A 23,568-nucleotide genomic window follows, 5' to 3' on the forward strand; every position below is an offset into this window, starting at 1 on the left:
GGGTGACTGCATGTCTGCCACCATTACCTAAGACCAGTTAGGACAGTGCATTCCAAGGACCTGTTCCCATGTTAACACAATGCCTGAGTCACAGCTAACAGAGTCCTGTTCTCTTGTGCAAAAAAGGAAAATAAAACCCTTAACAAGCCTAATGAGGAATGTAAAACAAGAGGCTGGTTTAAAAACAGGAGAGTATTTAATCCCTTTCAAAAGTCCATGAGTAGATGAGGGGGTCTCTAGGAAAACCATCTACCTACAACAGACAGAAGGACACTCCTGGCTTCACTTTATTCCTAGAATCTCAAGATTAGATATCTCCAAGGAATGATCTGTTCTTCAATATTTGCAGCAATTAGACAGGCATCCGTCTGAAAGCGCTCTGCCTGCTGATGCTGAAAGGGAAAACCGTAGCGCTGCAGAGAACAGCTGGAGACACGGGGTAGACAGACGCCTTGATGGCGATGCAGCCAGAACTCACTGAAACTGGGTGGGGCAGGAATCTTCCAGTCAGTCCACGTTCAGCTACAGCCTCAGCATTTTTATTTACCATCTTCAGCCAAAGCCCGTGGGAGCAACACCCCCAGATAAGGCGCTCAGGCCCCCTGCTGGTTGGTTTCATCATTATCCCGTCTCTTCCAAATCTGTCAGGAGTGAAATCAGTACTGAGCTCTTGGGCCAGTCATAAGAAACTGTTCTGCACCAGGCAACAGACGACACGACACCCCACTGACAGATGTGCTCCATTCTCCAAAGGCAATTCATACCCTTCCAGAATACTCTTTCATTCCATTTTCATTTTTCCACCCACCCTCAACTTTTCTTCCATTTTTAAAACAGATTTATTTACTGGTTAAAGTGTATGAGTACATGTATATGTGTGCGTGTGCATCTCCAGTGTACACAAAGATCAGAAGACAGCTTTGGATCTTCTGGAACTAAAGTTACGGATCTCTGCTGAACTCAGCAAGGCTACAAATACACTTCTTCACTCACTTGTCAACTGACAGGCTTCCACACTTTTCCTCTCTGAAAATCTAACTGATTTCTGGAGCCACATAATCTGGTCCCTCATAGTCTTGAAGCACCAGAACCTGCAAGCACAACTCTACATCAGTTCTACTTCCTACTAGCCCACACCCACCTGAATGTACGCCTCAGACAGCGTAATCATCTGGGGCAGGATGTCAGTCACCTGGAGGTCTTGTAATTCATACCACTTGCCAGTCCCCTGCACAAAACACAAAGGGGTAGGTTAACCCGCTCTCCAAAACCAGAGGTGTAAAGTGCCCGTCACCACAGACAGAAGCAGCAGAGCTGCTCTAAACATCCACAACGGCCAGGAGGATGGTTCATGGTCTTGGCAAGACTTGAGCCAATCAACAGTTCACGCAGCCTCAGTTCCTGTGGAGTACTTGAAGCACAAATATGTCCCAAACATCTTGTTTTCTTTTGTGTGTGTGTATGTGTCAGGGTGTCCTCATATAGCCCAGTCTAACACCAGATTTTTCTCTTTAGCCTTGAACTTTGGATTCTGGAAGAGAGTGATGACGTTAGAAGTGTGTGCCAGAACACTCAGTTTATGTGGTGTCTGGAATCAAACCTAAGGTTTGGTACAAGCCGGACACCCTATTGCTTGAGCTACACCCCCAAACCTACTTCTACACACTTAACGGGGACTTTAGTTGGCCACTCAAGAGGAAACGGAGAACCCCCTCCAATATCAAATGCCTTTTTTCCTATCCAGAAATGCTAAATCTGACAAACCCTTAACAAAATACATGAAGCTATCTGCTAAGAACCTAAAAGTAGCGGGGCAGCGGTGGTCACTGTGAGTCAGAGGCAGGCGGATCTCTGTTAGTTCAAGGCCAGGCTGGTCTATAAAGCAAGCGGCTACATAGAGAAACCCTGTCTCAAAACAAAAACAAAAACAAAAACTAAAGAATAAAGTAAGGCACCTTGGTGGCCACCGGCCATCACCTACAGATCCCCCAGCCTGTAAGCCAGTGATGCCAACACGGCTGAGCCACCTCACTGCGTGCGGCCAGGAGCCTGGGAAAGGCATCTGGACTAACATGGCACCAGACAAAAGTCTAACAAATTAAAACCCGCGATGATAGGATACAGATGTTGCATATATTTCAGAAAGCCTGCAGTTCAAAATACAGGGACTACAGAGAAAGTGCAGGCCTACATAAGCAAGTCCCTTTCTGGCTCTAAGATTAGTTAAGAACGTGGGCTTGCTGGTCTTGGTGGCGCACGCCTTTAATCCTAGCACTCAGGAGGCAGAGGCAGGTGGATCTCTGTGAGTTCCAGGCCAGCCTGGTCTACAAAGTAAGTCCAGGACAGCCAGAGCTGTTACATAAGAAACCCCGTCTTGAAAAACAAACAAAACAAAAAAGAACGTGGGCTTTGAGGCCAAGTATCTTGCCACAAATCTCAGTGTTACTGTCTTCAGGTAAATCCTCAAACACTGGGCCTAGGTTTCCTCTTGTATGAGGGATATACTTTAAGGATAGTAAACCATTAATTAGTCCCAGAGACACTAACCACGTTACAATAACCTACACTACAATTCTGTGTTTGCAAATATATCCTATGTATGCTTTTGTTTTCAGCTTGATATACACTCTTAAAATGTTTTATTTCAGCTAGGCATGGTAAAAATACCTGTGATCCTAGTACCTGGGAGGCTGAGGGCAGAACTGCCTCAAGTTCTCAGCTAGCCTGGGTTACACTTAACTTCCAGGCCAGCCTGGGCTACAATGTGAAACTATGTCCCAGTAACAATCATGACAGAGAAAAGCAAAGAAAGAATCTCTAAACCAATGCTTCTCAAATGTTAATTTCAAATACACCAAAGGGTCTTATCAAATAATGAAGAGCTGATGTCATGTGTCCCAGGGGGGCTGTGATTCTTCCATTTTAAGGAGCCCTCAGATGCTGGGCTGAAGACCTCTTCTGCTTTATGGGGCTCTGACCCCAAACAGAGGTTCTCAACCCTGGCTGGGTATCAGAATCTCCTGGGGACCTTCAGAACACCAGACATCTCATCCTACATCCACATACTCTAAAGCGGAGTCTCCTAATTAGCCCTGATGCCGATCGGCGTGTGGGGTTGAGAAAGGGTGTTACAGAGACTGACTCAGCACTGCAGGATCTGTGACTGCATGCCTTGCCTCTCCTCCAGCGGAAACCAATGTCTACTGTAACTGGGCTAAGGCAGAGCCAGCCACCAGGACTTCAGAAAGCTCCACAGGGTATCTGACACTAAGACAAAACTAAAGCCACTGCCTCTATTACGGATGGAGTTCTGAAGCCAGGCTCAAAAAAGGCCACCACAGCAAGGAACAACAGCTGTTTGGTAGCTCTGCGCCTTGCAGCTGGGCACTCACGTGATGAAGCACGTGGATCCTGTAGGAGCCCTCCGACGGCTTGCCATCATGCACGATGTTGGCAATGAGATCATAGGTGGTGTTCTTGTGGACTGCTTGGACTTCTTCAGATAAGTATTCTCTCAGATCCACATTTCTAAAGATAAAGAAAAACCAACAGCAGAACATCAGACTACGGCTCACCACAGAGCTGTTGCCTGCTATTTTAGGGTGCTAGCTATGGCAAGATTTACAGTGCCACAGACGTTCCAGAGAGTTCAATTCACATTTTCCAACAGTAACAGCCCATATCACGCAAACACTGGTGCAGGGTCTCTGCTCACCTGGCTTTCAAAGGGAATCTTGGCTGTCACTTGACAGCTGTGCATTCTAGCAGTATGCACAAGGAATGCCGCTCTGCTGCCTGCCCTGAGGGTGAGGAGCTGAGGCAGCAAGGGCTTGCCTGTGGCCTACCTGGGAGTACACCTTGCAGCTCCAGGGTTCAACAGCACCTGCCCTTTGCCCCTTAGGCACCGTACAGGAAGAAGGCTGATCACATGATGGGCCATCGGTGTAACAACCAGGCAAACCATCAGCTTTCTTATTCTCAAAGATCTTACTTCTTTCAATTCCTTTCAGTGAAGTTAGAGGCCAAATCATTACAAGTAGCACAGCCCACGTGGGTAACAGAGCACAAAATGGGAGTTTATTCAAGGTTTCTAGACTGGGAAACCAGCACTGAGGACAAAAGGGACCAGAGAGTGAGCTGCCTCTGTTTCTCTGTGTGAGGTACGGGTACTTGTGTGCACATGCAGATGGATATGAATGCCTGTACAGGTAAGAGATCAACACCTGGTGTCTCCCCCAATTTCTCTCTTCCTTGTTTTTTAGGCAACGTCTTTCACTGAACCAGAGGTTCAAAGACATTCTCAGCTACACAGTAACTTCAGACTAACGTGGACCATATACTGACATACAAAGGTACGATCATACACTGCCTTTTTATTTTTATTTTTTTTATTTTTTTATTTTTTTAAAGATTTATTTATTATGTATACAGTGCACATTAGATCACATTATAGATGGTCGTGAGCCACCATGTGGTTGCTGGGAATTGAACTCAGGACCTCTGGAAGAACAGACAGTGCTCTTAACTGCTGAGCCATCTCTCCAGCCCCCTACACTGCCTTTTTAAATAAAGCACTGGGGGCTAGGAAGAAATAGCTCAGCTGTTAAGAACAACGGCTGCTAGAGGACCCAGAATCAATGCCCAGCACCCACAAGGTGCCTCACAACCATCTCTAACTCAGTTCCAGAGGATCCAGTGTCCCCTTCTCACCTCCATGGTCTCCACATGCCCACAGGAGACAGATATACATGCAGGGAAGACATGCACACACATACATTTTTAAAAAAAGTAATGTTCTCTTAAAAAAGAAAAAAAGAAATTCTTTTGTATTCTTCATTAAGAAATTCTCCTGCAGGGCTGGAGAGATGGCTCAGAGGTTAAGAGCACTGGGTGTTCTTCCAGAGGTCCTGAGTTCAATCCCCAGCAACCACATGGTGGCTCACAACCATTTGTAATAGGATCCAATGCCCTCTTTTGGTATGCATGAAGACAGTGTACTTACACACATAAAATAAATCTTTAAATAAGCTGCCACACCTTATAATCTCAGCTTAAGGAGGCTGAGACAGGGGTACACACTCAGGGCAGGCCTGAGTTTCATAGCAATTTCTCCAAAATTCAGAGAAAAAAATTAGATAAAATTCAAATAAAGCACAATGATACAGTGTTTGCCACATACAACATGCCTGGCTCAATCTCTAGTAATCATGAGGAGAGGGGAGGAGAGGACTCCCCAGGACACCTCTTTCTTCGCCACCTACCCGGAAGGAGCCCTAGGACTCATCAGATCTAAGTCTCCCAGCCCCACACAGTGCACTTTACCCACAGAGCCAGCTCCCCAGCCCAGCACTCTTGAGACCACACAGAACTAAGAGCTGGAAGGAAGCATTTTCTTTTCTTTCTTTCTTTCTTTCTTTTTTTTTTTTTTTAAAGATTTATTTATTATGTACAGTGCTCTGTTTGCATGAACACCTACACACCAGAAGAGGGTACCAGATCTCATTATAGATGGTTGTGAGCCTCCATGTGGTTGCTGGGAATTGAACCCCAGACCTCTGGAAGAGCAGCTAGTGTCCTCTGAGCCATCTCCCCAGCCCTGGAAGCATTTTCAAAGGAGAAAACTGGCAATTTTGGTGGTTTGGGGAACCAGAAAGTGAAAGGAGATGGGAGGCAAAGAAACCAAGAGATAAGCACCTGCCCACGATTGCCCCAAACTCTTTTGTTACACAGACAGAACTGTAAAACTTCCCATCAGCAGGAACACTGAGCGTGCATATTCTAGACTGTCCCCAATGAGCATCACATGCTCATCCAAAGCTGTGCTTCTCCCTACCAGGCTGGCTTAGACACTGCTCTTCCTCAGCACCCACATGCTGATGTGCACACCTGTCAGCCTGCCATAAGGTTCCTCTGCATTCTCAGAGAACTTCTTCAGACCCTGTAAACACTGTGTCTTGGAGCTGGAGAGATGGCTCAGCAGGTAAGACCCTGGCTGCTGTTCCAGAGGTTCAACTCCTGGACCCCACAGGGTGTCTCACAGGTGTCTATAACTCCAGTTCCAGGGAATTTAATACCCTCTTCTGGCCTTTATGGATACCAGGTGTGCATGCAGGCAAACTATCCATACATATTTTTTTTTGAGACAGGGTCTCTCTGTGTTAGCCTTGGCTGTCCTAGACTTGCTTTGTAGACCAGGCTGGCCTCGAACTCAAAGCAATCCACTTGCCTCTGCCTCCTGAGTACTGGGATTAAAGGCATGTGCCACCACGCCCAGCATAATTTTTAAAATGTAATTAAACATTGCCTCTTGGGAGCTGAAAGCCAATGGTCTATCGTAGCGAGGTCTTCCTAAATTAGAAGGCAGACAAAGAAAACATCTGGTATCCTTCTAGCTTCTTCAAAATAGTCATGAAAACTCAACTGCAGGGCAAATTAAAAGGTCTCATATTAAAATTTGTTATTTATGACACTGTGCTGTCCCATGCTTGTAATTTCAGAACTTGGAAGGAGACAGGAGAATCAAAAGTTCAAGGTCATCTTGGATTACCCAGTAGCCAGTGTGGGCTACATGAGACTGTATTTCAAAAAAGTTAATGAACAAATGGCTGCAGCTAGGTAAACATCCACCTTTGGGGACCCTGAAATATGTACAACTTTCCAGCAAACCCTTTAATGTCCGTGATGTAGGAAGCTGCTTCTTGCAATTGCCAACCAAGTCCGTTCAAAAGAAACAACATGGAAAGAAACGCAGACTCCTTGCTAAATATGGCAGCTGCAGACTTGGGAGGCTGAAGCAGGAGTGTCAGGAGTTCAAGATCATTTGTCAATTCCCAAGACAGTCTGGGCTACCTAAGACCCTGTCTAAAAAAAAAAAAAAAAGAGGTGCCCCCCACCCCCAGTGAAGCAGGACGATACGCACGTGATAGGAAAGTTGACGATGGTCGGATTCTTCTCTACAAAGAAGTTGTTCTTAGTAAATCTCTTGATGCAAAAGATTAGATACGGAGGCAGCTTGGTGAGCTGGAAGCGCTTCAGGAAGTTCTCCTTGTAAGTCTTATATTCCTAGAGAGACAATTTGATGACATCAGTGCCAGCACGCAGTGGCACTAGAGTGGGGGCATGAGCTTTGCTCTGGTGTTAAACATAACTCTGCATCACACCTACACTAAGAAGACACGCAGTCCCAGAAGTCACAAAAGAGGCTAGGACACCAGGGGCATGGTGGCGCACGCCTGTAATCCCAGCACTCAGGAGGCAGAGGCAGGCGGATCTCTGTGAGTTCAAGGCCCAGCCTGGTCTACAAAGCGAGTCCAGGATAGTCAAGGCTACAAGAGAAACCTTGTCTCAAAAAAACAAAAAAAGAAAAAAGAAAAGAAAGAAAGAAAAACCCAAAGGCTAAGATTAGCAGTAAGATACGTCGGCAATGAGCTGTTTCCACCAGTATATGATCACATTGCTGAAACTAATACAGCTGTGTGGGCTCAAGTAAACACAACCATCTAATGATAAAATGAACAAAACTATCAAATTAAAAAATCAGTTAAAACCACCATATAGATCTTACTTCACTCAAAATGAAGAAAAACTCCTTGACTTACAACAGTGACACACCCTTGGTGCTATCACCTTCTCACATCCCGAGTCCAGGGCTGGGTAGCTCTGGGAAGCCTCTGCTCGGCACACAGAGCACCGCTCTATCCAATCCCTGGCAACTGAAGCGCACACTGAGAAACCATCTCAAGGCTGTGTAAGTGGCCTTAGCGGCTCACTCTGCACGGCCCAAGGAGAAAGGGAAGGGTCCGGGCACCTGCTTAGACCAAAGGCCTGAAAGCTGGTGACGGTCAGCTGCTTTGCTTTTCCATTAATGTGTATGGGTGTGTAGGCCAAGAGGCCAGACGAGGGCACCAGCTCCCCTGAACTGGAATGACAGGTGGTTGTAAGGCACCCTGTGGGTGCTGCAAACTGAACTCAGGTTCTCACAAGAGCAGCACTCTTAACCCCTGCACCATCTTTCCAGCCCCATGAATAGTTTTGCTCAGCACAAATTTTTTCTGTTTTTTTTTTTTCAGCACGAATTTTTATCCTTGTCTGGGGAGATATCCTAGTGGAGCACTTGCCTAACATGGCTGAGGCTCAAACCTCAATACAACAAAACACCACACTTAGGTTTAGTTAAGAGATAGCAGTGAAAGACCAATCAGAACCAAAGAGAAAGAATCAGCCAAGGCTTCCCTCTGAATTGACTGAGGCCTGAAGGGGAAACAGTCCCTCCAAAGAGCCACAGGTTGCCCAAGAAAATAGAAAATATTTTCAATGTTTTGTGTGTGTGTGTGTGTATGTATGTGTGTGTGTGTGTGTGTGTGTGTGTGTGTCTGTGTGTAAGAGAGGGAGATGCTGGGTGCACCTGAGTGTACATATGCTCCAGCTCATGTCTGGAGGCCCAGAACAGTTTCTAGGAGTCCATTCTTTCCTTTCCCCATGGGCCGCAGGGACTGAACTCAGGTCTCTAGGCCTATGTGACAAGTGTTTTCACCTGCTGACCCTCAAGAAAGTACTGCCATCTGGACAATGACCTTATACAAGAGCAAGTAAGAAACCCACCCTGAGACTGCAGAGTGAGGGGCCTACAGAGTTGCTTCTCTGTAGAACGAGAGAAAGTTATTAAAAGGTTGTTCAGAAAATGGAAGAACTTTTACAAAGCAGAGTTTGGGTACTGCTTCTGAAATGTTAGTAAAATACAAGAGTATCTGGGCAAAAAGAAAACAAAGATTAAAAAAAACAAGGGCATGGTGTCTAAACTGTTCCTTCCAGCTCAATGAGAAAACACCACTCCAACCCAGTGGCTGAGAGGGCAAGGTTCCCTTCTCCCCACGCCAGGAAAGAATCTTCCCAATACACCATCGCCATCATTTCTGATACTGCTGCAACAATTTGCTCCTTATAGGTAAGTACCCATATTATTAATAAAAACAAAAGCAAAACAGACAAATTAAAAATAAATGTTAGCTGGGCATGGTGGTGCACGCCTTTAATCCCAGCACTCAGGGAGGAAGAGGCAGGCAGATCGCTGTGAGTTCAAGGCCTACAAAGGGAGTCCAGGATAGCCAAGGCTACACAGGGAAACCCTGTCTCAAAAAACAAACAAACAAACAAACAAAAACAAACAAAAAAACAAAAAACAAAACTCAGAACCAAGCCAAAACAAAAAATCGTTAGAGCTGGAAGTGGTGGCGCACACCTGTAAGCCAGCCCTAGGGTGGAGGAAGGAGAGTCAGGAGTGCAAGGCTGGTTCTGGCTACACAGCAAGTCCCAGGCTAACCTGGCTAGATGAGACTTTATCTCAAAAACAAAAACAAAAAAAAAACAAAAAAACAAAAGCAAAACAGAGTAAGATGAGATTTCTGTATTTATTGTTTTCAAACATCTTAAATTCCCCACCTTTCTCTACAGTACTCAGAGGAAGGCATGAGCCATGTAAGAAGAGTTAAACACCAGAGAGGCTGAGAGACTGGAAAAAAGACAATGCACCTAGAGTAAGGGCAGGATACTTATGTGCTGAAATATAAACAGACAAAGAGGTGGGGAGTAACCTGTGTGTAGAGCACTTGCCTTCTACTTCCTGTTGTCAACTCTGCAAAATGATGAAACAGTTAAGAAACAAAGCAAGGGGCTGGAGAGATGGCTCAGTGGTTAAGAGCACTGCCTGCTCTTCCAAAGGTCCTGAGTTCAATTCTCAGCAACCACATGGTGGCTCACAACCATCCATAGTGAGATCTGGCGCCCTCTTCTGGTGTGCAAGTATATAGGCAGGCAAAACACTGTATACATAATAAGAAAGAAACAAAGCAAGAGGGCAGGGCTACCTTCTCGGTGATGCCGTTGAACTTGGCCAGGATGTTGAAGAGCGGCACCTGGGGGATGATGAGCTGCTCCTTCTCGTCCTTATAGAGCGGGGCGGTGGGGAGGTCCAGCGTCAGGTACATGAACGTGGACTCCACCATCGTCTCCTGGTACTCGTCATTACGGAGCAGCTGCTCTTTCTCCTCTGCTGGCTAAAGTGTGTGAGAAGAGCAAAGAGGAAAGGAGTGTGAGCGTGACACAAATCCCCAGAGGACAAGATGCTTGCTCACACCTGCCCTATCCAGAGCCAGGCAGCTGTGTTCAGAACCACCCCCTGACATGCTTGTGCAGGTGTGTGCTCATGGAACCAGGCAAGGATCGTGGGCCAGGAGGAGCCCTTCAGGCCGGGAAGAAAGGGGAGTGGGCTCTGTGTGACACAAAGCAAGTGGAGGGACTGTGGTGGAGAAGAAACCTGCCGGGAAGGGGGCCTGGGAGAGGGCGGGCAACAGAAGAGGGGACAAACGAGAACCAAGGACAGTGACACATGTGTTTAGAAATGCACAGTTACTTTATAGCCCAATTTTAAAGAAAAAAATTGCTTTCTACCTTCTGAGAGGTTTTATTTCTATACAGACTATTTAAACAGTTCTCAGAGTACACAGAAGGTCAGCTGAACTTTCTGGAAAACATACCAGCACCACTCAGCGATCAGACCACACAGCCTACAGCTACCAACCACAAACTCGGGAACCAACAAGCTCATCTGGCCTTGATGAGCCCAGAACTGCCTCTCAGCACGTGCCTTGAGAAACTTCTTTGTTGATACACTCGATATGTCCGTTCTCTAGGCTCCTGTGTTTCCCCAAGCCCCTGAGGTAGCATCTATCAGGCTAAAATTCTGTTATGGACACTCACCAAATCAGGATGAGGAAGCTTTTTGGTGAAAATTCTCATTGACCCCTGGAAAACATCAGTCACAATAGCTGTACAAACAAAAAGAAAAACACAAAGTCTGTGAGGCTAGAGAGCATGTCAAGAGCAGTCAGTGGCTGCAAGTCACTGCCACCCTGCTGCGTCAGAAAACACGGACACTGCTCTTCCTGCTAACTTCTCTATCTATGCCCATCCAGCCCAGGCCTCTGGTACTGAGGATTCCACTCTCAGCTGCTAGAAGATCACTTCTGCAGTGACAACACAGCCATGACTTGTGTCTACCTTACTTCACTTAACCCAGTATCTTCCAGGCACTTCTGCTTAAAATACCACTGAGTCAGGTGTGGTGGTGGTGGTGCAGGCCTTTAATGCCACCACTCGGGAAGCGGAGGCAGGCGGATCTCTGAGTTCGAGGTCAGCCTGGTCTACATAGCGAGTTACAGGACAGCCAGGGCTACACAGAGAAATCCTGTCTCGAAAACAAAACAAACAAAACAAAACAAAACAATGAGGCCAGGCATGGTAGCGTATACTTATAATCTCAATATTTGGGAAGCTGAGTCAGGAGGATCACAAATTCCAAGCCAGTCTGGGCTAAGCACCAAGACCATCCTATCAAAGATTAAAAAAAAAAAAAAAAAAAAGATAAAACAAAATGAGGGAAAAAACAAACTGAGAATATAACCATATTCTAACAAAACCCACAGAGCAAGGTCTGATCAGGCCTACTACAGCCTAATGACACGTGCCTACAATGCCCACAGGCCTGCTACAGCCTAACGACACGTGCCTACAATGCCGACATTTGGGAGGTGGAAGCAGAAGGATCAAGAGTTCAAAGTTGCCGGGCGTGGTGGCGCACGCCTTTAATCCCAGCACTCGGGAGGTAGAGGCAGGCGGATCGCTGTGAGTTCGAGGCCAGCCTGGTCTACAAAGTGAGTCCAGGACAGCCAAGGATACACAGAGAAACCCTGTCTCGAAAAAAAAAAAAAAAAGAGTTCAAAGTCATTGCAGCATGGAGGAAACCGAGACAGGTAGAACCTGAGTTCCAGGATGGCCTGGACTCCAGCAAGACGCTGTCTCACAATGGCGAGGCAGCATAATACAAACTAACCTCACCTGCCTCAAAAAAAAAAAATTGTAAATTTTTTTTTAGAAGAGAGAGAGAATAGGGCTCTTTTTTGACAAGCATCATGACTTACTCTTTTTCTTCTTCTTGGTGCCACCCAGAGCCGAGTGCAGAGCATTCAGAAACCAAGACAGGAAGTCCACTCCATCCCCTGGGGAAAGAAAGAGAGGAGCATGCTGAAGCTCAGAGGCAGGGAAGGAGCCCACCGTGCACTGGCTGGCCTCCTCATCCTCTCCAGCCACACACCCCACAGCCTTGCATCCTCCTCTGCCTGACCACAAACACTGCACTCCTCAAGGCAAGCTCAGTCTTCAGACTCTCTCTCTGTCTCTGTACTTTGACGACCCTGTCATTTTGTCCCAGAATATATCTCATCTCCTGTGATAACAATGAGTGAAGACCTATAACACCCACTTTTCCGGAGCTGCTCTGACTTTCTCCCTTCACTATCTCGGAAAGACTCTTGTGACTTCTAGTGTTAGCACTAAAAAGGCATCTATACACATTGTAAAGCAAAGGATCCTGGGAACAAGCAACATTCCTGGACCATGATGTGTGCATAGGAGGAGAGGAAGTGCCTGCCTCTCGAGTATTTCGGGGATAATGGCTTCTTCCTTACCAAATGTCTGTCTCCATTTGCTTCCCTCTGCTCATCTAATTAAGACCTGTAACACTGCACAGCCTTCCTTAAGTGCATCTCCCTGATTCTGAAGGCCTGACACCTCTACACAACTACACCCCTCCACCCCTCCACACACAATGCTCGGTTTAATCACGGTGGCCATGCAGGGACTGCTCCATACACCCACATACATCTAAGCAACTGACAATACCCAGGTCTCAGACACTGAGGAAACTGTGCTTAAATGACAACACAAACTGTGGCTATGACCAAAGCAACTAGGTAAGCCTAAGTTTATTCTCAGGGTAAGATTTTCCTGCAACTCTCTAACCAATCATGCTTTGACTTTGCAAAGCTATCAAAAGCTAAAAGGCTGACAGATTCTACCATCCGCGGCACACAAAATAAAGTTCCTTACAAAAATACCATATCTTGCTGCTGCCGTGACATAAAAACTTAAGATCACTGCCGTACAGAGGACCTGTGTTCATTCCCAGCATCCACAGTGGGCGGCTCATAACTGCCTGTGACTCCAGCTTTAGGGGACCTAACACCCTCTTCTAGAATCCATGAACACTGGAACAATTACACACATACCCCCATCCCTGACACACAAACATTAAAAATAAATCTTTTTTAAAAAATCAAAACAAGCTGGGCACAGTGGCACACCCCTGTAATCCCAGCACTCAGGAGGCAGAGGCAGGCAGATCGCTGTGAGTTTGAGGCCAGCCTGGTCTACAAAGTGAGTCCAAGACAGCCAAGGCTATGCAATGAAAGCCTGTCTCGAAAAACCAAAACAAAATAGACTTCAGAGTTGGTCCACAAACAAAATGACTTTATGAACTGGGTATGGTGGCACACACCTTTAATCCCAGCACTTGGGAGGCAGAGGCAGGTGGATTGCTGTGAGTTTGAGGCTAGCCTGGTCTACAAAGTAGGTTCAGGACAGCCAAGACTAACACAAAGAAACCCTGACTCAGGAAAAAGAAAGAAAGGAAAGATGGAAATCTGATGGTCCTTCCACATGAGGTAGTTGCTGCCCTGTTCAGAAGAGTAAGGTATTACTGGCCTTGTTACAAACTATCAAACACCACGCTCAAATGTCTTAGTAACATCTGCTCATTTGAGAATAAATCATGGGGTTCTGATTAACATACACAGCCCATTCCCATGTGTATTTTATTGTTACCCCAGACCCTAAACCCCAGGGATGTCAGCTCCTATCTACTTGCTTCATCATGCACTACTGCGCTTTTCCTTAAGTACCTGAGAATCTGGTGGGGTTTTTTGTTTGTTTGGTTTTCTTTTTTGGTTTTTTGAGACAGGGTTTCCCTGTGTAGCCCTGGCTGTCCTGGACTTGCTGTATAGACCAGGCTAGCCTTCAACCTGAGAATCTGAAAGCCACTACTAGACAAGCATGTGGCACAAGCCTTTCTTTCCAGCACATAGGCTACAGAAGCAGGCGGGGTCTATGAGTTCTAAGCCTTTCTAGTCTACATAGCAAGTTCTAGGGCAGCCAGGGCTGCATGGTGAGACCCTGTCTTGTGTGGAGTAGAAGTGGCTGGAGAGGTGTCTCATCAATTTACATCACTTGCTGCTCTTTCAGAGGAACACGGGTTTGTTTCCCAGCACCCACATGACAGCTAACAACTGTCTGAATTCGAGTTTGTGGGGTATCTGACACCCTCTTCTGGTCTCCTCAGGTACCAAGTACACAGACTTATACATATAGGTGAAACACACAAAAAATAATAAAATTTTTAAAAAAGCAAGCCACTGAACTGTCCCTCTATGTAAATATTCCTCTACAAGAATAATGGAGTTTTGTTTTGTTTTTGGATTCTTGGGAAAAAGAATGACCTTGAACTGTCTCCACCCTAGGTGCTGGGATTATATGCATGCACCAGCATGCCCAGCTCAGAATAACAGTTTTCTTTTCCTTTTGTTTTTTTTTTTTGTTTTGTTTTTGTTTTTCAAGACAGGGTTTGTTTCTCTTGTAGTCCTGGCTGTCCAGGACTCACTATGTAGACCAGGCTGGCCTCGAACTCACAGTGATCCGCCTGCTTCTGCCTCCCAAGTGCTGGGATTAAAGGCGTGAGCCACCACATCTAGCTAGAATAACGTTTTTTAAACACAGATCTGACATCACACACTTGAAACCATTAACTGACTCTCAACCTTATTAAGATATAATGCGATCTGCTTAGAAAGACACACAAACTGAAAATCCTCCTTCCTAGCTAGTACTTTGGCTCTCCACTGACTCTGGAATCCAAGAAAAGACTACTCTTTGTGCCAGACTGTTATGTATCCCAAACGAGACACTGACACTGCCATGCTGGCCTAACCGCACACCAATCACCAGTCCACCCTCTCCCCTTCTCCCCCACTCAGGACTCTTCCCATGGTTCAACTGGGCCTTTGCTCCAAGCCCCCACAAGTTGGAGCCTGCTTTCTCCTATCACAGCACTTAACACCCTCTGATTACCTTCCTGTACAATTTCCTTCCCCATTAGCCGGGAGCTTCCGGAAGAAAATGATTACATTCCTCATCCCTACAACTCTAAAAACCGACAGGAAAGTATAGGGACGACCCAGGCAGCAGGCGGCAGCTGCCTGTTAACAACAGGCGCTTGCCCATGTTTCCCCATAAGCAATACCATTACTTTGCCAGATGAAACAGCGTTTATACTCATTCAGCTGTGCTCTCTTTGGTCTCTCTGCACAGGACCCACTGATGAGGGAAGGATGAAGGACCTGAGCCACTATCTGTGCAGCAGTCCCCTCAGTTCCTGTCAGGATTCACTGCAGAGTGGAAGCAAATGTCCACCAGTCTTGATATGCTGCCCTCAGGTCAGAGAGATGCGGGTGACGTGTTTCTCACCTTGTTTGGTGATCTGGAAAGTCTTCTTGCTGCAAAGGACGACAGCCTGGAGCATCTCATGAGGGGAAACATGTGCCTTGAAGTTTCGGGGGTTCCAGAGCTTTCTCATCAGCTCTCCAAAACGCTGAACCAGCAAGAACATGATGTCCCCAGGAGGGCGCTTGATGTTCTTATAATTGTCTTCCTCCAGGAAGTAGTTCCGAAGAGGAGGAACATTAGACAGAGCCTGGAAATAAGCACTCCAGTTAACACAAAGCCCCTGCAGGACCACTGGGACCAAGCCAAGTACAAGCCAGGTGTGGTGGCGCACGCCTTTAATCCCAGCACTTGGGAGGCAGAGGCAGGCGGATCTCTGTGAGTTCGAGGCCAGCCTGGTCTACAGAGTGAGTCCAAGACAGCCAAGGGCTACACAGAGACCCAGAACTGCCTCTAACTCCAGCTTTAGGGGATCCAGCTCCTTCCTATGGACCCCACAGGTCCCTGCACTCACACATGCACAAGCACACATGGTACACATATGTACATAGAAAGGAAGGAAGGGAGGGGGAGAGGAAAAGAAATTGGAACACAGCCAGCATGCTTCACTTTGGCACTGCCTAGTAAGAGTTCACCTTTTGTAACCTGGGAACTGCAGGAGCCATAACCTAGAGGCTGAGAAAGCCCTCAGCATGTGGGAGCCACCCCCTTGACCAGAGAGGCATGTGCTGCTGGCTGCTGAAGGGGAGTCTTAGCCAGACCTTGTGACCGCACTGTCTGAGAAAGCGGTCATTCCCTGGCGACCCTCACGCTGCTTCCAGTAACTCTTTCCTCCCCAGTGCTCTTTCTTGACCTACCTGCAGCACAGCATTTGCATAGTCGTTGGCTTTTATATTGTTCAGTCCCACAATCCCTGGCAGGTAAGTGGTGCCATCATATGCCCGAGACAATTTGGCTTGCTTGTCCAAGTTTGCAATTTGCTGCTTTGTGAAAGTAGGCTTCAACACATACTGCCAAGCAAAAACAAAACAAAAAAACCAAAAAAAAAAAAACCAAAAAACAAAACTCTAAGTTGTGGTAAACAGAATTTACAAGATATGCCCAGAACAGCAATTTCTACCACAAATAAAAATGCCCTGGTCGTGAGTGCCCCACTACACACCCTGAGACCCGAAGCACAAGGGATGAGGACCAAGGTAACAGAGCAAGTCCTCCATAATGCTCATCTGCAGACCTGGACCACTGAATTCCTGTGGTCTTCAGGCCTGCAGCTTGGTCAACTCCACAATCAATGACTGTGAGCAACCACAGGATCCTCAGGACAGCACAGCCTGAGGCTCCAGTGAGGGGTCCCTGTCAGCAGCAGGGTTCGGACCTCCCCAGGACCATGAGGGCAGGAATGGAATCTTCCTGGTCACAGTGTTATCGCCATAAACTGACTCTGAAACCTTGAATTTATTTCACTTTTTCACTCCTTCTCCATATACGTCCCTGACTCCTTGTAGGGCACTTTCCAGGAACCTTTGAGATAGTTCGCAAAACAACATGGCCTACCCCAACAACCTGGGGCACACACCGTGATATCCTCAAGTGAAGAATCGATGATCTCGTAGTTGTCGGGAAGGCAGTAAAACTTGAGAGTGTGGAGGTTGAGGAAGACATGGTGGCTGAACTGGACGCTGTGGATGTAGGCATGAGACTTTAAACCCCGGCCTGTGGAGAAAGGGAAAGGGATATCAGAGAAAGGCCTAGAAAGGCACAGATCAGGTTTGCTCTTCATTTCACTATTTTGTGCAAAACACGTTAAAAAGCACAAAGTCCATCTCTCTCTTCTCCTTACGCTTCCCGTCTCAGATAGACCTATCCTGAGGCCGCTGCCTCAGCTTCAATCTTCAACCTCCACCTGCCCATGTTCAAGACAAGCCTGCACCTGTGTCCTCTGCCCAGTGCCGGGTCTCTCTAAGCTTTCTAAGATTAACCCAGCACTCTGTGCATTCTCGACAAACACTGTAGCACAAGAGCGCGCACGCACACACACACATACCAGACTCTTTCGTTTTGAGACACGGTCTTGCTAAACTGCCCAAGCTGTCTCCAACTTTCCATCTTCCTACCTTCCTGCCTCTAGTTCCTGAGAGGCTGAGATAATAGTCTGTCCCACCTTTCCAGAACTCTTTTTGGTATCTTTAGCCCATTCAAATCCTTTTGCAGAGGACTAGTAAGAGAAGAAAATAGGCTAGGTGGTTGTGGTGCATACCTTTGATCCCAGTACTGAGAGGCAGAGGCAGGCAGAGCTCCAGAACAGCCCGGTCTACAGAGTGAGTTCCAGGATAGCCAGGGTTACACAGAGGAACTCTGTCTCAAAAAAAAAAAAGAAAGAAAGAAAGAAAAAAGAAAAACCAAGGGTGGTGGCATACACCTAGCACTCGGGAGGCAGAGGAAGGCAAATCTTTGTGAGTTAGAGGACAGCCTGGTCTACATAGTAAGTTCCAGGACAGGGAAGACTGTTATACAGAGATATCCTGTCTCAAAAACAAAAAGAAAAAAGAAAGAAATGAGAAAAAAAAAGTACCATGACATGTATGTATGATGCATATGAAATCCATCATTTCATGTACTGACGTAAAACAAAAATAAAGACTGGATGGACATGGTGATACACACCTGTGGCCCAGCATTAGGGAGATGAAGACAAGAGGCTCAAGGCCACACACACACACACACACACACAAAACCTTGGGAGATGGCAAAATGACTTGGTAGGTCAGGGCATTTGCCACCAAGCTTAATGACCTGAGTTTGATCCCTAGGACCCACATGGTGGAAAGAGAACTAACTCTCCCAGGCTGCCCTGACTTCTGCACAAGCACACAAATGTACCCACAAATATGTACATATATATATTAAAAATAATAAACTGGGGCCGAGTGTGGTAGCACATGCCTTTAATTTCAGCACTCAGGAGGCAGAGGTAGGCATATCGCTGTGAGTTCGAAGCCAGCCTGGTCTACAAACTGAGTCCAGGACAGTCAGGGCTACACAGAGAAACCCTGTCTTGAAAACAAACAAACAAACAAACAAACAAACTAGCTCTTTCTCCCTTTCAAAGGTACTCAACTTTGACCAAGGAGAGAACATTCTTCAATTTTCTGGGAACAAAAAGATATTATTAAAAATGGTTCCCAAGAATAACTTATTTTTCAAAAAAAAAAAAAAAAAAAAAAAAAAAAAGGCAGCATCACAAACTTAAAAGGTTTATCATTCATGTCGTTTTCTTACCTTGAAAGTACTTGCCACACACCAGACAGGCGTATGCATTAATATGCGAGAGGGAGATAGAGCAGAGCTTCTCAAAGTCGAAGTCCAGCACACTCCTGAGAGACAGGGCGCAACACAGTAACAGGGTGAGGAGGCAGAGCTGGCTCCACGGCCCACAATGCCACATACGTCCTTAGGAGATTGCCGTGACAACAGCACATAAACCACATACCTCTACCCAGCACACCCCAAAGCAGGCTCAGCATGTCTGCATCAAATACAAATGCCTTTTTCACTAGACTCAAACAACCATGGATCAGTATTTGGCAAAGATAACATATTACAGAGGCTAGAGCAATGGCTCAGTGGTTAAGAACACCAACTGTTCTTCCAAAGGACCCAGGTTCAATTCCCAGCACCACACATGGCAGCTCACAACTGTCTGTAACTCCAAGATCTGACACCTTCATGCAGACATATATGCAGACAAACACCAATGTACATTTTTATTTTTTGTTTTTGGAGACAGGGTTTCTCTGTGTAGTCCTGGCTGTCCTGGACTCCCTTTGTAGACCAGACTGGCCTCAAACTCACAGTGATCCACCTGCCTCTGCCTCCCGAGTGCTGGGATTAAAGGCATGTCAACACACATTTTTAAAAAAAGAAAAAGAGGGGCTGGAGAGATGGCTCAGTGGTTAGGAGCACTGTCTGCTCTTCCGGAGGTCCTGAGTTCAATTCCCAGCAACCACATGGTGGCTCACAACCATCTAGAATGAGATCTGGTGCTCTCTTCTGGCATGCAGGTGTACACGCAAAGCAGAACATGTATACATAATAAATAATTGTCTTTAAAAAAAAAAAAAGAAGAGCCGGGCGTGGTGGCGCACGCCTTTAATCCCAGCACTCGGGAGGCTGAGGCAGGCGGATCACTGTGAGTTCGAGGCCAGCCTGGTCTACAAAGTGAGTCCAGGATGGCCAAGGCTACACAGAGAAACCCTGTCTCGGAAAACCAAAAAAAAAAAAAAAAAAAAAAAAAAAAAAAAAAAAAGAAGCGTCCATTATAGTCACATTCTTTATAGAAAAAGCAACAAATAGAAGTAAAATAAGAGTCCAACAGCATGGGGAGAGTAAGGTGTGAACACATCCTTTTAAACAGAAAAATTCTGCTAGGCATGGTGGCATATACCTTGAATCCCAGCACTGGTGAGGCAGGGGCAGGTGGATAGATGTGGTGAGTTTGAGGCTAGCCTAGTCTGCACACTGCATTCCAGACCAGCTGGGGCTACACAGTGAGACCCTGGCTCAAAAATAAATACAAATTTTATTTTTGTTTAAAAAAAAAATTGGGAAGGGTTGGGGATTTTGCTCAGTGGTAGAGCACTTGCCCAGCAAGCGCACAACCCTAGCCCAGAGAAAACCACAGGAGACAAGAGACAAACATCTGAAGAAGTTTAAGACAATAAAGCACATAGCAACAGTCTGTGAGCGCTGAGCAGAAAGGGACAAGTCTTTTATGTCCACAGAATCTCAAGTGTGAAAGAGATTCCACTGTACATATTCAGAGCTGTGCTGCTGAGCACATGGTTACTGATAACTAGGTTTGAATTTAGTACCTGGGCTGAAGTGTGGCTCAGTGGTTAAGGCATGCCCAGCATGAATGCCTGAAATCTTATTTTCATTACCACAGAGAATGTAAGAAATCAGTGCTTCAGCTACACAAGCCACATGTCAAATCCTCAACAGCAACGTGTAGCCTGTGCTTCCCACACTGAACAGCCCTAAAAAGAGCAATTCCTGATGGGCTTGGTATGACACACCTGTGACCGCAGCACTCAGGAGCTGAAGTGGGAGGACCAAGAATTCAATGTCAGCCCGGGCCATATACCAGAACCTTGTCTCAAAAAACAAAACACAACAACATTTTAAAAAGCATTCTCTGTTGTGAAGAGTTGTATTGGAAAGCACTATCCAACAAGATAGGTTGTGGTCTACTGGATATCAAAAAATACAAAGGGACCGTCTCTGCTATACAAGCAAACAGACAGACATTCGGGGACTTGAGAGCTCCATCAATAGTTAGGAGAGTTCTGTTCCTAGCACCCACACTGGACAGCTCACCACCGCCACAAGTTCACTTCAAAGGCACAGAGGCTCCCACCCTTAATCCCAGCATTCAGGGAGGCAGCAGCAGGTGGATTTCTGTGAATTTGAGGCCAACCTGGCATACAAAGAGAGTCCAGGACAGCCACGACTACAGAAGAAACCCTGTCTCAAAAAACCAAAAAAAAAAAAAAAAAACAAAAAACAAAAAACAAATAAAGGGATGTCCGAATGTACTGTCCAAGAAAGAATTTTCTTTCTTTCTTTCTTTCTTTTTTTTTTTTTTTAGATTTTTCGAGACAAGGTTTCTCTGTGTAGCCTTGGTGATCCTAGACTTGCTTTGTAGACCAGGCTGACCTTGAACTCACAGCGATCCACCTGCCTCTGCCTCCCAAGTGCCGGGATTAAAGGCGTGCACCACCACACCCGGCTAAATTCAGAGAATTTTCTATAAAATGTCTACTCTATTCTGCATCTCAAAAATCTCCTAGTTTTGTTTGTTTGGTCCTGGTGCCTAAGCCTTGGGCCTCTGGCATATCAGGCAGGTGTTCCTCTGCTGAGATGCATCCCCAGGACTTGCCCTCACCCTCTCTACATCACTGACCTGTTAATGGTATCCAGGTACGGGCAGTGACGGCTCCTCCGGTCCTCAGAATCCACTCGGCCATTCTTTGCTGGGAAGAAATCCATCACAAACCTTTGGTAGGGCACTTGTGCTGGGATGTTACTCAGTGGTAGAGCACTAACTAGCATGGGCAAGATTTGCTCCTCCCCAGCATTGTAAATGGAGGACAGGAGGCTCTCCTCAAATCACAGGTACAAAAAACAAAAAAAAAAGTCATGGAAATGTGAACTTTTGATCACTAAACTTAAGATGAACTTTTACTTTTCTTCTTATTTATTTTATTTTTTGAGACAGGGTTTCTCTGTGTAGCTTTGGCTGTCCTCAACTTACTTTAGATCAGGCTAGCCTGGAACTCAGAGATCCGCCTGCCTCTGCCTCCTGAGTGCTGGGATTAAAGGTGTGCACCACCACAACCCGGTGAACTTTGACTTTTCATGTAGTGACATTCAAAAAAAGGCCACTAATCAGATAAGTTGAAAACTGACAGTAGATCTATTATATCTAATATATATATATATCCAACAAAAGATTAACTTACATATTACGTAAAAGAATCCAGGCAAGTGAGATGGCTTAAAAGGTGATTGCCACCAAACCTACCTACCTGCGTTCAATCCCTGGGCCATACATGGTTAAAAAAGAGAGAGAGAGAGAGAGAGAGAGAGAGAGAGAGAGAGAGAGAAAGAGAGAGAAATGACTCCCACAAGTTACCCTCTGACCTCCACATGTATACCTCAGTACTGCATACACACATATAAATAACTGCACTAAACATTTTTTTTCACCAGGTATGGTGGTGCACACCTTTAATTCTATCAGTTGAGAGGATAAGATAGGTGAAATTTGAGTTCAAGGTTTACAGGTTCACAGAGAAAATTGCAGGCCAGACAAGGCTACTTATTAAAACCCCATCCAAACAAGTAAATACATAGGTAAATATCAAATAGATATGAAAGAGACTGCAAAAATATATTGCAAGTACTAAGATGCCCTGAACATCCTTAAGTCTACCGTTTGTCCAAGGACAGTGATTGTTCTGAGAGTTGATCCTACTCAAAAGCTAATGTGTTAGCTTGCCCCAACCTCACGGATGCTGACGCAAGGCACGTGATCACAGACTAAAACAGAGAGTCTATTAAAGCAATAACAGTAGCCAATAATATTTTTGCCTGTTCCGGGAGTCAAGTCTCACAAGAGAATACATGAGCCATCACTCATATAGTGGGATGCCCTAGAGAAGAGCCTGCCCTTCAAGAAGGAGGTCCAAGCTTCTGCTTCGTGACCTTACCTTCCTTTTGCTCTATGGAGTAATATGAGCTGCCTCCCAAGGCTGTTCCCTACAACAACATCCTTGACAAGTGAAACCCAGGAGCAGAACTGTCTCCAAACTACTGAACGAGCTCAAACTCGGTACCTCAGTAGGGTGCACAGGGATCTCAACTGAACGTCTTATTCCAGACATTACAACAGGGCTCTGCATCTTAGTAAGTTTGCAAAAACTGTTGGAGGGAACATCTGTCAAATTAGCAGCAGAGCACCTGACCCACGTGGGCGATTCAATAACGGGGAGCGGCTGTGGTGGAGCATTGACGATGTTTACGTTCAGGATTGTCTTCATCTGGAGGGGGTCTGGTTTGGATTCAACCCCAGGCAGGGGAGGGGAGGAAAGCAAGGAAAAGAAAAAACAAATCAAAACAAAACTGGGCATCCCTAAGCTCATGAGGTGGAGGCTGGAGTAACAGGAATCTAAGGTCATCTCTGGTTACAACAGCAAGTTCCTGGGGACCCTGTCTCAAAAAGAAAAAGAAGAGAAGAAAGCAGGCGAAGGTGGGGGGCACGCCCGGCCCGGCCCCGCGCACCTCGCACCTCCCGCTCGGGCTCCGAGTCCTCGTCGGCCTCGCGCTCCCGCTTCACCCGCACGGCCGGGAGCGCGGGCGCCGGGACCTCTCGCGCAGTCGGCTCGGTCTCCCGCTTCACGCGGACCGGGCTGCCCCGGGAGCTCGCCGCCTCCGGATCCCGCTCACGGTCTCGCTCCTTCTTGATGCGACCCGAACTGCCCCGCGACTCGGACTCGCGCTTCCCACGGGCGGAACCATGAGACTGCCGCTTGGACCGGCTAGACATAGCCACCACCGGTCAGGAGCTTCCGCGCCGGCGCCGCGCAGGCGGGCGGCATGCAGCCAATCAGGAGCCAAGCT

General features: G+C 46.5%; 1 protein-coding gene across 1 annotated transcript; it reads right to left on the reverse strand.

Moving 5' to 3' along the window:
* Positions 1-409: 409 nt before the first annotated feature.
* Usp39 (ubiquitin specific peptidase 39) lies at positions 410-23,545 on the reverse strand. The gene is made up of 13 exons (XM_051154725.1): positions 23,230-23,545; positions 21,350-21,419; positions 18,667-18,761; positions 16,964-17,100; positions 16,245-16,397; positions 15,412-15,637; positions 11,976-12,053; positions 10,756-10,823; positions 9,864-10,052; positions 6,920-7,062; positions 3,393-3,528; positions 1,142-1,228; positions 410-641 (listed from the first exon to the last, which is right to left on the reverse strand). The coding sequence occupies exons 1-13, from the start codon at positions 23,492-23,494 to the stop codon at positions 594-596; spliced, it is 1,695 nt and encodes a 564-aa protein (XP_051010682.1). The 5' UTR covers positions 23,495-23,545; the 3' UTR covers positions 410-593.
* Between the last annotated feature and the right edge of the window lie 23 nt (positions 23,546-23,568).

This window comes from Acomys russatus, chromosome 13 (assembly GCF_903995435.1).
Source record: "Acomys russatus chromosome 13, mAcoRus1.1, whole genome shotgun sequence".
NCBI classification, from domain to species: domain Eukaryota; kingdom Metazoa; phylum Chordata; class Mammalia; order Rodentia; family Muridae; genus Acomys; species Acomys russatus.